This window comes from Lepidochelys kempii, chromosome 1 (assembly GCF_965140285.1).
Source record: "Lepidochelys kempii isolate rLepKem1 chromosome 1, rLepKem1.hap1, whole genome shotgun sequence".
NCBI lineage: Eukaryota > Metazoa > Chordata > Testudines > Cheloniidae > Lepidochelys > Lepidochelys kempii.
In genome coordinates, this window is record NC_136380.1 from 157,660,284 (window position 1) to 157,672,936 (window position 12,653).

Here is a 12,653-nt window from a genome sequence, read left to right on the forward strand (position 1 = left end):
TGGTTAATACAGTGATACAGTGCCTTTAAGCCTCCAACTTGTCTCATACAAAGTATATAGCACACTAACAAGGATTTTGAAGTCACAGATGGGAAATACCTGTTAGGTCATACTGATCGATCCCCCTGCCAGCACAGCATTGCACTACAAGAAAACATACTATAGGGAACAAAGTCCCAGTGTTATTTTTAGTGAGGGCATCATATTTAATTTTGCATGGAAAGGATGAAAGGGGAAGTACAAACCAGGGAGAGTAAGTGGCTGTCACTGCACTAAGAAACACGAACGCCCAATCTATACATTCAGAATGGGTCTGTGTTTTGGAATCTTATTTTAAAGTGGTCCAAACATTGAACTGATTTCTCAGTGGTCAGCAGTCGTGGATGGGATAAAACGGTGTTAGAACGCAGATCACTGAATCGCATTTAATATTTTTGAGCATGACTCAGTCCTAAACCTAGATAGTAATTAAGTTCTTTTGATTGTACTGAGAGTTGAACGCTTACCAGTAGAAACCCCATGCACCGCATTGCAAAAGTTACGTTTATATTTAGAATAAAGTGTTTCTTTTTCTGAGCTTGCACAGCTCCTTTTTTTCTGGTTTAACACACTGCACTGTGTTTTCCTTTTAATTTGATACACTGAAGTAGCATTCCCTTCCTGTTCAGTATTCTCCTTCCCATTGTATCTTACCATTTCTATGTCCACATATTTCTAAATTTCCCTTGACCATGTTTTTAATAAAAGTTTCACTTTTCATGTAGCACAGGTCAAGAGATACATATAGGTGCTCTATAGGAGGTGAGCCTCTAGTGATCAGCAAAATATGGCATATTCCCTTTTTTACTAAATCAAGCTGTACAAACAAATACAATGAAAACATTTTAGTCACAAATTAAACTTGAGGTACATTATTACCTCTTTATTTTAATTGTTCAGTCTTTCTCATAGTACTAAAAATTCAAGAGTCTCTAATTTTGACTAGAATTTGTGCAGTGGTCTTACACTCAATTCCAAGCTATGGCATGTGGACTTCTAAGAAAAGTAACTAGTATCAGTAGAGCCAGTTGAACATCTACATATTTTAGGTTCTCCAATATTAGTGATGCTAAAAATAGCGCTCAGAGCCTATTATAGCAAAGTGATACTGAGGTTTAAGATAGGATTTATCACCGCAAGACTTTGAGTGCTAGTTGAGAGTCCCTATCACTTCTGTACCATATCAAACATACATCAAAACACACATTTCAGCCTGATCCACCAACATTTCCAAATACAAGAAATAGAAGTGGGTGACAGAAACATGCGAAGTGCTACATGTGAGCCTTGAAAAACCATCAGGCTCAGATCGTAAGTTGTAACCAAAGGAGACTATACTCAACATCAACATTTTAAAAACTGTGCCAGCTTCAGCCATCCAAGCAAATGTTCAGAAAAGGTGGTGTTTTGTGACAATAAGACTGCCTTTTAGCTGGTATATAGATACATGAGCAAGTTATGGGAATATCTCAGCAGGATCCGCTCCTCCAAAATCTCCACAAACTTAAATAGCTCCCTAGCAATTGTAAATGAGATGTGACTATCAAGCCAATGTATCTTCAGTACAATTCAAGCTAGACCAACCTTCTGAAGATAAAAAATGGCCATATATAAATTAAAAACTGTTCTTTGGACTTTTACATAGATATCCTGTTATAGGTTATGTGTGGATTACAAAATAATAGTTTCAGGTTTTTGGCAGCTTCTCTGAAACACGGGCTTTGCTGCTTGACAGATGTTTTTTCATATGGATACTGAACCTGGGTCTGCTCTGCTTTACACCATTTTAAGTACACTATAGTCAACAACTTACAACAATGTAACAGAAAGAAGGTCCGAGGGTATGTACAACCTTAACTATAGAGTCATGACTCCTGCCTCCATAATAAGGCCTGTCACAGATTATGTCAGTTGTTAAATTTTGAAAAGATCAAGGGGAACTTTTCCATGGGTAAGGAGACAGACTTTTAAAACATTTTTATTTCACAAGGATAACATTTAGAATGCAACACTATCAATTCCTTATGCTCTTTTCCCACAGGTGGATTATTAAAATATAATCATTGCATGTGTATATTAAAACTGAACTCCCTATATTAGTGATCATAGTGAGCATAATAGCAGGCCTGCATTAAGTTATAGGTATCGTGTCATGAAGGGGCAGTGTTTCAGTTAGTGCAGGTACAAATATATTGTTAGCTACAGCTCAGAAATAGCCCTTCTACGGTGTGGGGGGAGGTTGCCCTGGGGTATCTGCAAACCTGCAGTGTAGACAGAATGCATCTGTGCAACTTGCCTTCAGCAAGTCACCAACGTAAGTCACACTGGTGAAGCATCTCTGCGCTTGGGGCTTGTGCTGGTATAAGAGCACTACAACTATACCGGTGCAAGTTTTCCTAAACTAGATAGGCTCTAACAGATTGTAGATCTCTAGGATGGGAAGCCACAGAAGGCTCCTTTTATTCCCTTTTCAGCCCTTCAGTCACCCAATTACTGAGTGGTAAGGTTTAAAAAGAAAGTGTGAAAAAACCATGAAGAATCCAAATTAAGAAACGAGGTGCTGATATTTATCCAAGTATTTTGTAATTATATTAGCAAGAGCCCTGGTACTCCGCACACACTAAATTTCCATGCATACAATGGATTCAGTGTCTTGCATTTCAGGTTTCTGCAGAATTTAATTTCTTTTAAAACAATAAAAAAGATTTTAGCTCTTCCAGTTGCAACGAAATCCTTTCAAATGTGACCCAATGGAGTGTTAAATGCTCATCTACATAGCCACCTTGTTAGGGGACATACCATAGTTGTCACCCAATACAGTAACTCCTCACTTAAAGTCGTCCCGGTTAACGTTGTTTCATTGCTGATCAATTAGGGAACATGCTCGTTTAAAAGTTGTGCAGTGCTCCCTTATAACGTTGTTTGGCAGCCGCCTGCTTTGTCCACTGCTTGCAGGAAGCTGCCTGTTGGAGCTAGCTGGTGGGGGCTTGGAACCAGGGTGGACTGGCAGCCCCGATAACAGCTCCCCCTTCCCTAAGTTCCCTGTGTGGTAGCCGCCCAGCAGGCTATCACCTGCACCCCACTTCCCCATATTCCATAGAGCACGGGGGACACACGACAGGGCTCAGGACGGAGGGAGCTTCCTGGCAGCAGCTGTCTCAGCTTGCTGATTAACGTAAAAGTGGGGCCAGCGTATGTAAAGGAGCAATGCGCTTCTCTCTCACACACGGTGTGTGTCCCTGTCTGCCATGCTGTCTCCCCTCCCTCCATTTTTGCTGCCTTGTAGTGTGTGAGGGTACCTTAACAACAATGAATTAACCCTTGAGGGTTCAGCCAATTGGTAGGTCATCATTTAGCAGTATGGCATCCCCTGGGAAATAGCCCACCCTCTGACTTCACCACCTCAACCAAGCTTCACAATCATCATCACTGTGTACCACTATTAAATTGTTTGTTTTAAAACATATACTGTCTGTGTGTGTGTGTGTGTGTGTATATATGTATATATATATATATATATACACACACTCAGTATAAGTTTTAAACAAACAATTGAATATAATATAGTCTTTTATCTGGTGAAAAAAATTTCCCCAGAACCTACCCCCCCCCCAATCCCGGTAATCTACATTAATTCTTATCGGGAAATTGGATTCGCTTAACATCATTTCGCTTAAAGTTGCATTTTCAGGAACATAACTACAATGTTAAGTGAGGAGTTACCGTATAGTGTTTATTCTTGAAGTGTATGCAGGCCCATAACCCTCTCCTTGGATTGTGGCGAAATCCTGAACAGAGTAAAAATATGCTTAGTCTACACTAAGAGGTCAAACCAGGCAGCAACATGCGTAGTGAGGTGAAAAGAGGACCTAAAATCCCTCTTTCCACTGTAATTGCAGCCGTATATTAAGGCATGCAATATGGTTGTGCACCAATCTTGCTAGAATATGGCCTGGTATTGCTAACATCGATGGGGCTGGATTCTGCCCACATTAGCTACACCAAGACATTTTCTAACAAGTTTGGTACACAGTCATATTGTAAATGGGTGCTCCCATAAACAACTGAAGTGTTGAATTGTCAGGCGGAAAACATGGAACAGCTATGAATTACACCCATTCATCTCGGGGTAGGTCTATACTGCAGTGGTACAGCTAACGAGCTGCACCTGCGCGGCTGTAGTGTCACACCGCAGATGCTTGTGGCATCGACGGAAGGAGTTTTTCTATTGACGTAGTTAATCCATCTCTCCGCAAGGCAGCAGTCAGGTTGACAGAGGAATTATTTCGCTCACCTAGCCGCATTTACACTGGGGATTAGGTCAGCATACCCATAGCACTCAGGAGACAAAGGTTTTCCAGAGCTGACCTAGCCACATTGATCTAATTTTTCAATGTAGATTAGGCCTCAGTCAGCTGTCAACTCTAAAGCATGTTGTCACTTAACATTTCCTCAGTCATCCAACTAGGGTGCTTCATTTGTGAGCTCAAATGCGTGTACTCCTCTGGCAATCATAACTGGGTTACATGCAGTTTCAAAATGTAAGTTCGATGAGCAAGCTTAAAAAGAATAAATCATTCTGGTTCCAGTGATATTCTGTGTTTAAAATGGGGAGTCTCTAAGAAACCTGTAATATTTCTAAAGCCACAAGAAACTTAAGTGTACCCACTGTACAAATGGTCCACCAAGGAAATTTAATTGTCCATGTTCAAGTACTTGAAGTCTCTGTGCTCTTAAGAGCTGCTAATCATCCTCATCACATTTGTAGAACTATATTTCAGGAAAAATGCTTCCTGTGGTAAAAGTCAATCAAAAATAATATAAAATAGGGACACTGGGCATACTAATTCTCCTTAGAAAAGATGGGCGAGTACAAGACACTCCACTCCCATCTGAGCAGCAGCATCCCTTACTCCCTCCTACTCTGGCCCTGCTGCACCACACACCACGTGCCATCCCCACATCTCCATTCTCAGAGGCTCCCAACAACTCCACCTGCCTCTCACACATTCTGCGACTCCACTTCCTTTCCCTAACGCCCCTGCCCCTCAGCAGTCTGCCGCCAGGGCCAACCCCACGTGCCTGCGCTACCCACCCTCCTCCTTCACGAATGTCGATGCCTCCCGGAGCACCATGCGCTTGCCTCAGCCGCCCCGACCCTTGGGCCCGGGGCACGTGCGCCGCCTACGCCCACGGCGTCTCCGCAGAGTTGCCACTGCCCCCCATCCTCGGCGGCCCGCCCCAGCGCCACGTGCCCGGCCCACCGCGCGCCTCTCCCAGTCGTTACCCGCCGGGCTCTGGGTCCGGAGGCTGATGTAGCCGCGCAGCTTCTTCACCGCCCGGTCCCGGCTCCGCTTCTCGTTGGCGGCCAGTCTCTGCGCGAACTGGATCTCGGGCGGCTGCACGGCGGCGGCGGGAGCCATGGTCCCTGCTCCACCATCCCCCTTCGCCCCCGCTGCTGGGTGAAAGGCGTCCCCCCCGCCGGCCCGCTGGAACCGGCCGACGCGTTCCATCGAACGCCCGCTGATTGCGTCACACTCGCTCTCTGTCGCAAGAGTTGCCGGTCTCTCCGGGGAGGGTTCTGCTCTTAAAGGGCCAGTAGTCTCTTGGACAGGTGCTTCCGCCTGCTGGGAAAATGTGCCGGTTGCAGCTTGTGCCACTACAGCGGCTTGGTTTGCTGTGGGGAGCCCAGAGGCTGCTCTGCGCTGGTAGGCTCTGCTGCTCCACGGTGCAGGAAGAGCACCTGAGTTTAGGCCCTGCCAGGCCCCTGTTGCAACACTGAGCGTTCCCTGGCCCACCCGCCGCAAACTGTAGCTGGTAACAAGGCACTCTGTACATTTTAACGACCCCCCTCCCATGGCTTCCGTAGAAGCGGTGCCCAAAGTCCCCCTGCACTTTTGCTGGACACAGATGCTTTTCAGTATATAAAGCACTATCTCGCTCCGCCCCCCATCCCGGCCCACTGGGTACTGCATTGCTTGAAACCCTAGATTAGGAAAAACAGCTTCAGGGATTAGTAAACATGGACTGAAAAATCCAGGCAAACAAACCCCACAGGTGAGAAGTGAATGCTTTTAGGTTTTTGACAGAAATCGGAAAGCCCCTCTTTAACAAAAAGCGTTCCCCTACAATTCTAATGTTTATTTTAAACCTACTAGTCATCTCTTTGCTTTGTATCAGCTGCTCTGACCAGCACTGCCAACTCCCATTAAGGTGCACAAGTATTATTATTTCCATTTTACAAATGGGGATGTGAGGCAGCAAGGCCATTGCTACAAATGGATCAATACAGGTGAGTCATGCCTTCCTGGATCCAACTATTGGAGTGGGCATCACCCCCACAGAAAAATTTTCATGGTCGGGGGGCCTTGAATTATGCAAAATCATGTAAAAAGTTTGTGGAAGGGACTCAAACTGAATTTAGAACCCCTAAATACCAGTGCAGTGCCTTAACCACAAGACCGTGCTTCCTACTTTGCAATTATACAGTGTTTTTTAACTTCAAAACGTTATATGGAAAACAGAGTCTGTGTATGCAGTTATAATGCCAAATCAAGGAGCGACTGCCTGGATCTGTTCTTCTATTCTCATAAAATACTGCAATATATTGTCAGCGCACAGAATCCAAAACACACAGGCCCAGGCTCAAAGGCAGTTAGGCACCTAAATACCTCTGAGGATCTGGACAACAGTTCATAATTTGTTACAATGCAGACTTTTGCCTGCAAAAACAGGGAAGCCACACTTGACATGCTAATTCTTTCTACATTCTTTCAAAAGCACATACCTCTGATTTTCTCTTTCAGATTACTTATTTTTTCTAACCTTCCAGATATCCTGTCATACACGCTGTGCAAGTACATGAAAAAGAAAATGTCTGCAAAATGCTTTGAATATTTACCTTAATTAGTTAATTTATTTGGGGGTGATAGATCAGTTTTGGAAGTTACTTTGCTCAAAAATGACTCTTGCCAAGTTAAAGCCAATAATGAGTTTATTTATTTATTCATTCAGGGACTTCATCCTGCAATAAATTCTGTGTGGCTGGACCTAGCTACAGGATTGGGGCCCAGCTAAAGTTGTAGTACTAAATGCTTGTAACAAAAGAGTGAATTCTGACTTTTATCCAGACCTTGTGACTACCTTCTACTTTAAGGCACACAATCAATTTTAAATTCACACTTCTGTTTGAAACTATTTATATCTATTCTAGTTTACAAGTAATATCTAAGATTACTAGAAATGACAGAGGAATAAACATTTTTTTTCAGCTTGCTTACTTTGTGGATTTGACAACACTTTAGGTTCCATCCTACAGGCTGTTCCACAGGGTCAGCTCCCTGTGCCCATGTGGTTCCCATAGAGACCAGTGGAACTCCATGCAGGCACAAGAGGCCAGCTATGTAAAATGCTAACAGGATAAGAGTCTTGTTTCCCTGTTGTCTGTGTAAATTTTTCACAAACAACAAGAAAGAGAAAAGTATTTTTAAGGGATAGGAAACTATGATAGTAAAAATCACAAAGAGTAGAAGCAGTATTCGGGGTAAGTGTATTAATTAAACAACATTTAATTTCTGTAAAACTGACCAAATTGCAAATTGACAGTGTCTGTGTGACCTCTTTCATGCTTAAGCTTTATGCTTAAAACATCTTAACAGTTTCTGTGATTCCTCCATTAAGCCCAGTGTTGTAACTATATTTTAAAAAGGCTGTAATGGTGATCTGGGGAATTACAGACCAGTAAGACTTACATCTATACCCGGACAGATTATTTGAAACGATTAAAAAACAAATAAAACACTTGGAAGGTCATGGTATGATGATTGGGTCTAACCAGCATGGTTTCTACACAGGAAAATAACATCTCACTAATTTCTTACAGTTCTTTGAATACATCAGTAAAGTAGTGGATAAAGAAGAACCAGACAGGCCTTTGACAAAGTCCCACACAAAAGACTATAAGAAGCTAAGCAGTCACGGGATAAGAGGCAAAGCGTTGTTATGGAACAAAAATTGGCTAGGAGAAATTAAGCAAAGAGTAGGATTACTTGGTTTTCCTTACTGTAAAAAGTTAACAGGGTGCCTCAAAATTCCAGAGTAGGTCCTGTAGTATTAAACAATGGTCTGGAAATAGTGGTGAGAAGTATAAAAGTTGCAATGACAAAGTTATTTAGGTTAGTCAGGAACAGAGAGGACTGTGAGGAACTTCAGAAAGACATCAACAAGCTAGGCAAACATGATGGTGAATAAAATTCAGTATTGATAAATGCAAGTAATATATACTGAAGGGAAAAATTATCTTATACATCTTATAGCGCTCTAGATTAACTCTCTCAACCCAGGACAAGGACCTGGGCATCGCTCTGAACAGTGCAATGAAGCCCTTGGCTCAATGTGCTGCAGCATTTTTAAAAAATCTAAATGTTAGGATGCACAAGGAATGGGACAGTGACTAATAGAATATTGTAATGCCTTCATATCAATCAAAGTAGTGTGGCCTCATCTAGAATATCGTATGCAGTATTAGTTACCCCATCTCAAAAAGGAGATTGTAGAATTAGAGCGGTGTTCAGAAAAGGATAAGGAGAATAGCTGGAGACATGGGAAAATTCTCACGTGAAGAGAGATTTAAAAGATTGCAATTTTTTTATTTTAAAAAAGGAGACAAGAGGGGACATAACAAAAGTATATAAAATAGAGAAGCTAGACAAGACCCATCTGTTTTGCCTGTCTCCTAACACAAGTACAAAGGAACATCCAATGAAGTTTAGAAGTGGGAAATTCAAAATCCAATAAAGGTTTTCCACAGAGTATGTAATTAGACTCTGGATCTCATTGCTACAGGATGTCTTTGAGATCAAGAACTTAGTAAAATAAAAAAAAAGATTGATAGACAATTATATCAAGAATATTAATTTTTTGAAAGAATATTAAAGCTGATGTTTAAACCAATTTTTTAGCTAGTGCTCATCCTAGTCTCTAGTAACGTGGGACAGGGCAGGTCATCCCACGTCTCCCTACTGCAAGCGCTCTTCCACTTTGCTCTGAAGTGTCTTGTGCCGCCCAGAGACGATACCGGACTAGCAGGGCCAGAGACCTGATTCAGTATGGCATTGGCACTCCCTGTGTAACACTTGCACTTTGCAGAAAATCCAAGTTGCCTGATTACACTCCTCTTCCGATTGACTTCGCCTATTGTTACTAGCTGAACTGCCAGTTTTAAAAACTCCCGCTCGCCTGTTTGTTCCTTTGGAGCTGAAACCTTCATGGGCATCAGTAGCCCCTTAAAAACCAAAAAACAGCCCCACAGCAATCCCCGCCCACGCAGCAGCAGCGTCTGCTCCCAGCCCAGGCACCACGGCTCGGGCACTAGCCACAGGGCAGGGCCTTATACTAACCCCGCTTCAAACGCTGCCCCTGGATTGGCCCGCGTTGCGCACCGTCCGCTCCCCAAACACGTGCTCGCCCCCCGCAGCTACTGGGCTAGCCCAGGCACCGATGGGGGCGGGGCCCCCCCGCTTAGGAGCAGCCCAGGGAGGGGGCGCCCTATCTGCCCCGCCCCTGAACGACAAAGAGGTTGCGGGGCCAGGACGAGCAACGAAAGCCCCGCCCCCAGAGGGCCCGCCCCCTACGCAGCCGCGGTTCTAACTCAGCCCGCAACCCGCCAGGCTCCGCCCCTCGCCTCGGTGGGACTGGCGGGGCGGGGCGTTGAGGAGTCACGTGGCGCGGAGACGCGTGGTGGGCGGCGGCGCTGCTGCTGAGTTCCTCGCGCTGAGGCTGGCGCTATGAAGCGGAGCGCGCGCCCCGCAGGGGACGGGCAGGTAGCAGCGGGTGGCGCCACCCGCCTTCCCGCGCGGCCCCTCGCGTCAGCGGCCCCCTGGGCATCCGCCCCCCCCCCTCCCGCCGGGGAGGTGGCAGCGCGGGGCCCGGCCTAGGCCTCCCGCCCACACAGCGGCGGGGCCGGGGTCGGGGCGTGTCCCCAGGTGCAGGCCGGGGAGCAGCGCCCTGCTCCAGGCTGTGCAGTGCGGGGAGGCCCGTGGGCGCTGAGAGAGAGAGGCTGGATAAACAGTCTGCCCAGCGAGGGGTGGCCTGGCTGCCCAGGGGGTGGAAGTGAATTTAAAAGGTGGAGAGAAATGTTGCAGGGCAGTTCCTGCACGGGAGTTGCCTACAGCTTGTTTAAAGGCTGAGGGTCAGATTTGCAGGATTGGCCAGTTCACGCTGCTCTGCTTGCAATCCATGCAGGCTATGGGTACCCTTGGGTACAACTATACAGCAAGCCGGATCCCCTGGCAGCGAGACTCAGAGCCCAGGTCTAAAGGCTCAGGCTCCTGCTGTGGCGCTAAAGATCGTAGAACTGGAAGGGACCTCAAGAGATCATCTGGTTTAGTCCTCTGCACTCATGGCCGGACTAAGTATTATCTAGACCATCCCTGACAGGTGTTTGTCTAACCTGGTCTTACAAATCTCCAACGATGGAGATTCCACAACCTCCCTAGGCAACTTATTCCAGTGCTTAACCACCCTGACAGGAAGTTTTTCCTGATGTCCACCCTAGAGTGCCCGCGCTGCAATTTAAGCCTATTGCTTTTTGTCGTATCCTCAGAGGTTAAGAAGAACAATTTTTCTTCCTCCTTCTTGTAACAACCTTTTATGTAGTTGAAAACAGTTATCATATCCCCTCTCAGTCTTTTATTCAGACTAAACAAACCCAGTTTTTTCAATCCTCCCTCATAGGTTATGTTTTCTAGACCTTTAATCATTTTTGTTGCTCTTCTCTGGATTTTCTCCAATTTGTCCACATCTTTGCTGAAATATGGTGCCCAGAACTGAACACAAGACTCCACTTGAGGCCTAATCAGCGTGGAGTAGAGTGGAATAATTACTTAGGTCTTGCTTACAACACTCCTGCTAATACATTCTAGAATAATTTTGTTTTGTTTGGGTTTTTTTTTGTTTGGTTTTTTGCAGAACACCTGTGTTGATCAGGCTTGCTGTGTGGATGTACCCTTAGAAAACCAGGGCATGTTAAATACATTAAATGCTGTCACAGTGACTTCTGCTGTGAGACATGAGCTTGGGATGACTTGTGCTGATAGATACAAAGAAATAAAACTTCAGTTTGCAATCTGTAGTATGTGTTTGTGTGAAACTTAATGCACTATAAAAGCACTATACTGGAGAGTATTATTCTCTCTACTTTTTTATTTTATTTTAAACACAGTTGAGGAAACTTGGTCACTGAATTCAAGTGATCTGTTCAATGTCACATAACTTTTGGAAGAACTGGGAATAGATAGAACTGGGTTATGTCTGACTTACTTATTATGTGCAGTGGTGTGGTAGCTGTATTGGTCCCAGGATATTAGAGAAACAAGGTGGGTGAGGTAATATCTTTTATTGGACCAACTTCTTTTGGTGAGAGAGATGAGTTTTTGAGCTTACATCGACCTGAAGAAGAGCTCAAAAACTTGTCTTTCTCACCAAAAGAAGTTGGTCCAATAAAAGATATTACCTCATCCACCGTGTCTCTCTAGTTACTTATGAAGCAGCTATTGCCACATAGTATTTGAGCACCGCATGGCACCTTTGTGCATTAGAGAAGTAGTAACCACATTTTACAGATGTGGAACCAAGACACAGTTAAATGATCTGCCCGGTGTTGCACGGGAAGTTTGTGGCAGTGTCAGGAATTGATCCTAATAGGTTTTTTGAGTTTAGTCTGGGGCCTTAATCACAAAACGATCCTTTCCTCTGTTAAATAGTCTGTATCTAGTTCCTTTCTTTTTAAAAAATATTCCAGCATGTGGGAGGTTTGAAAATACTCATTTCTGAGTGGAGGAAAGAAAATTAAACTTGGCTGTTGTAACTGTAATGTTGCATGAGATGAACTATATTTACTGAGAGAACCGTAAATTAGAACTTTCTCAATTTTGTAAATTTAACATCTCAGTCCAAACGTTCCAGTAACAGGTTTTTTTAATTTAGTGTTCAGTGCTGAATATATCCATCTTTGATGCCAATTCCAAATTGATTTCCATTTTTCTCAAAACTACTGATTTGCTGCTTTATCCTTCCTGTTTGACCACTTATCTACCCGGTTCCCTGGTTGGTCACACTGTTCATCTAAAGTCTTGCTGCCCCATTTATCTTCCCTTCCTCTGAGCCCCTTGGGATTTAATTCATTTTAATATTATTTATTATTTGTAATATGGTAGTACTTAGAGACCCCAATGTTGTTGGGCATTTTACAAACATATGACAAAGAGATGCTCTCTGCCCTGAAAACGTTACAATCTATGTAAAGAATCTTACTTTAATATTTTAATTTTCACTCTGTTGCCTGAACCAGAACAGCTGGGATTTTGTTAAGACAGCACAGGTGTGTTTTTGAAGTGCTGGTGGTGGGGAACTGCAAAAGAGAAAAGCAAAACGAGAAGTAAAAATTAAGGGAAGCATACAAAGAGATGAGAGAGAGGAGGAAGCAAGCAACCAATAAGGGAGAGGAAATAATAGAAAAGGTGTGGGAGAAATACAAATGCCATAGGTGTTGTCCTGATAGTTTAGTGGCAATGCATACTTGGAATGACCCTCACTCCCCCATCCACCTAGAGGTG

At 44.1% G+C, this 12,653-nt stretch overlaps 2 protein-coding genes across 6 annotated transcripts in view; one reads left to right on the plus strand and one right to left on the minus strand.

Moving 5' to 3' along the window:
* Positions 1–9,624, minus strand: part of RRP1B (ribosomal RNA processing 1B) — a 36,893-nt gene extending 27,269 nt beyond the window's left edge. Inside the window, exons 1-2 of one of the 3 annotated variants that reach the window (XM_073359277.2) lie at positions 9,438–9,624; positions 5,327–5,666 (exon numbers count right to left, since the gene is read on the minus strand). In XM_073359277.2, coding sequence (XP_073215378.1) covers positions 5,327–5,552 — 226 coding nt within the window. In that variant the 5' untranslated portion in view covers positions 5,553–5,666; positions 9,438–9,624. Of the gene's footprint in view, positions 1–3,762; positions 5,270–5,326; positions 5,667–9,437 lie in introns of those variants that run through there. The other 2 variants (XM_073359285.2, XM_073359292.2) reach the window with 2 other exon arrangements.
* Positions 9,625–9,773: 149 nt separating this feature from the next.
* The window catches only part of HSF2BP (heat shock transcription factor 2 binding protein), a 95,824-nt gene continuing 92,944 nt past the window's right edge, over positions 9,774–12,653 (plus strand). For all 3 annotated transcript variants that reach the window (XM_078854414.1, XM_073359320.2, XM_078854418.1), the window contains exon 1: positions 9,774–9,860. In XM_078854414.1, the coding sequence (XP_078710540.1) occupies positions 9,825–9,860 (36 nt within the window). In that variant the 5' untranslated portion in view covers positions 9,774–9,824. The remainder of the gene's footprint in view (positions 9,861–12,653) is intronic.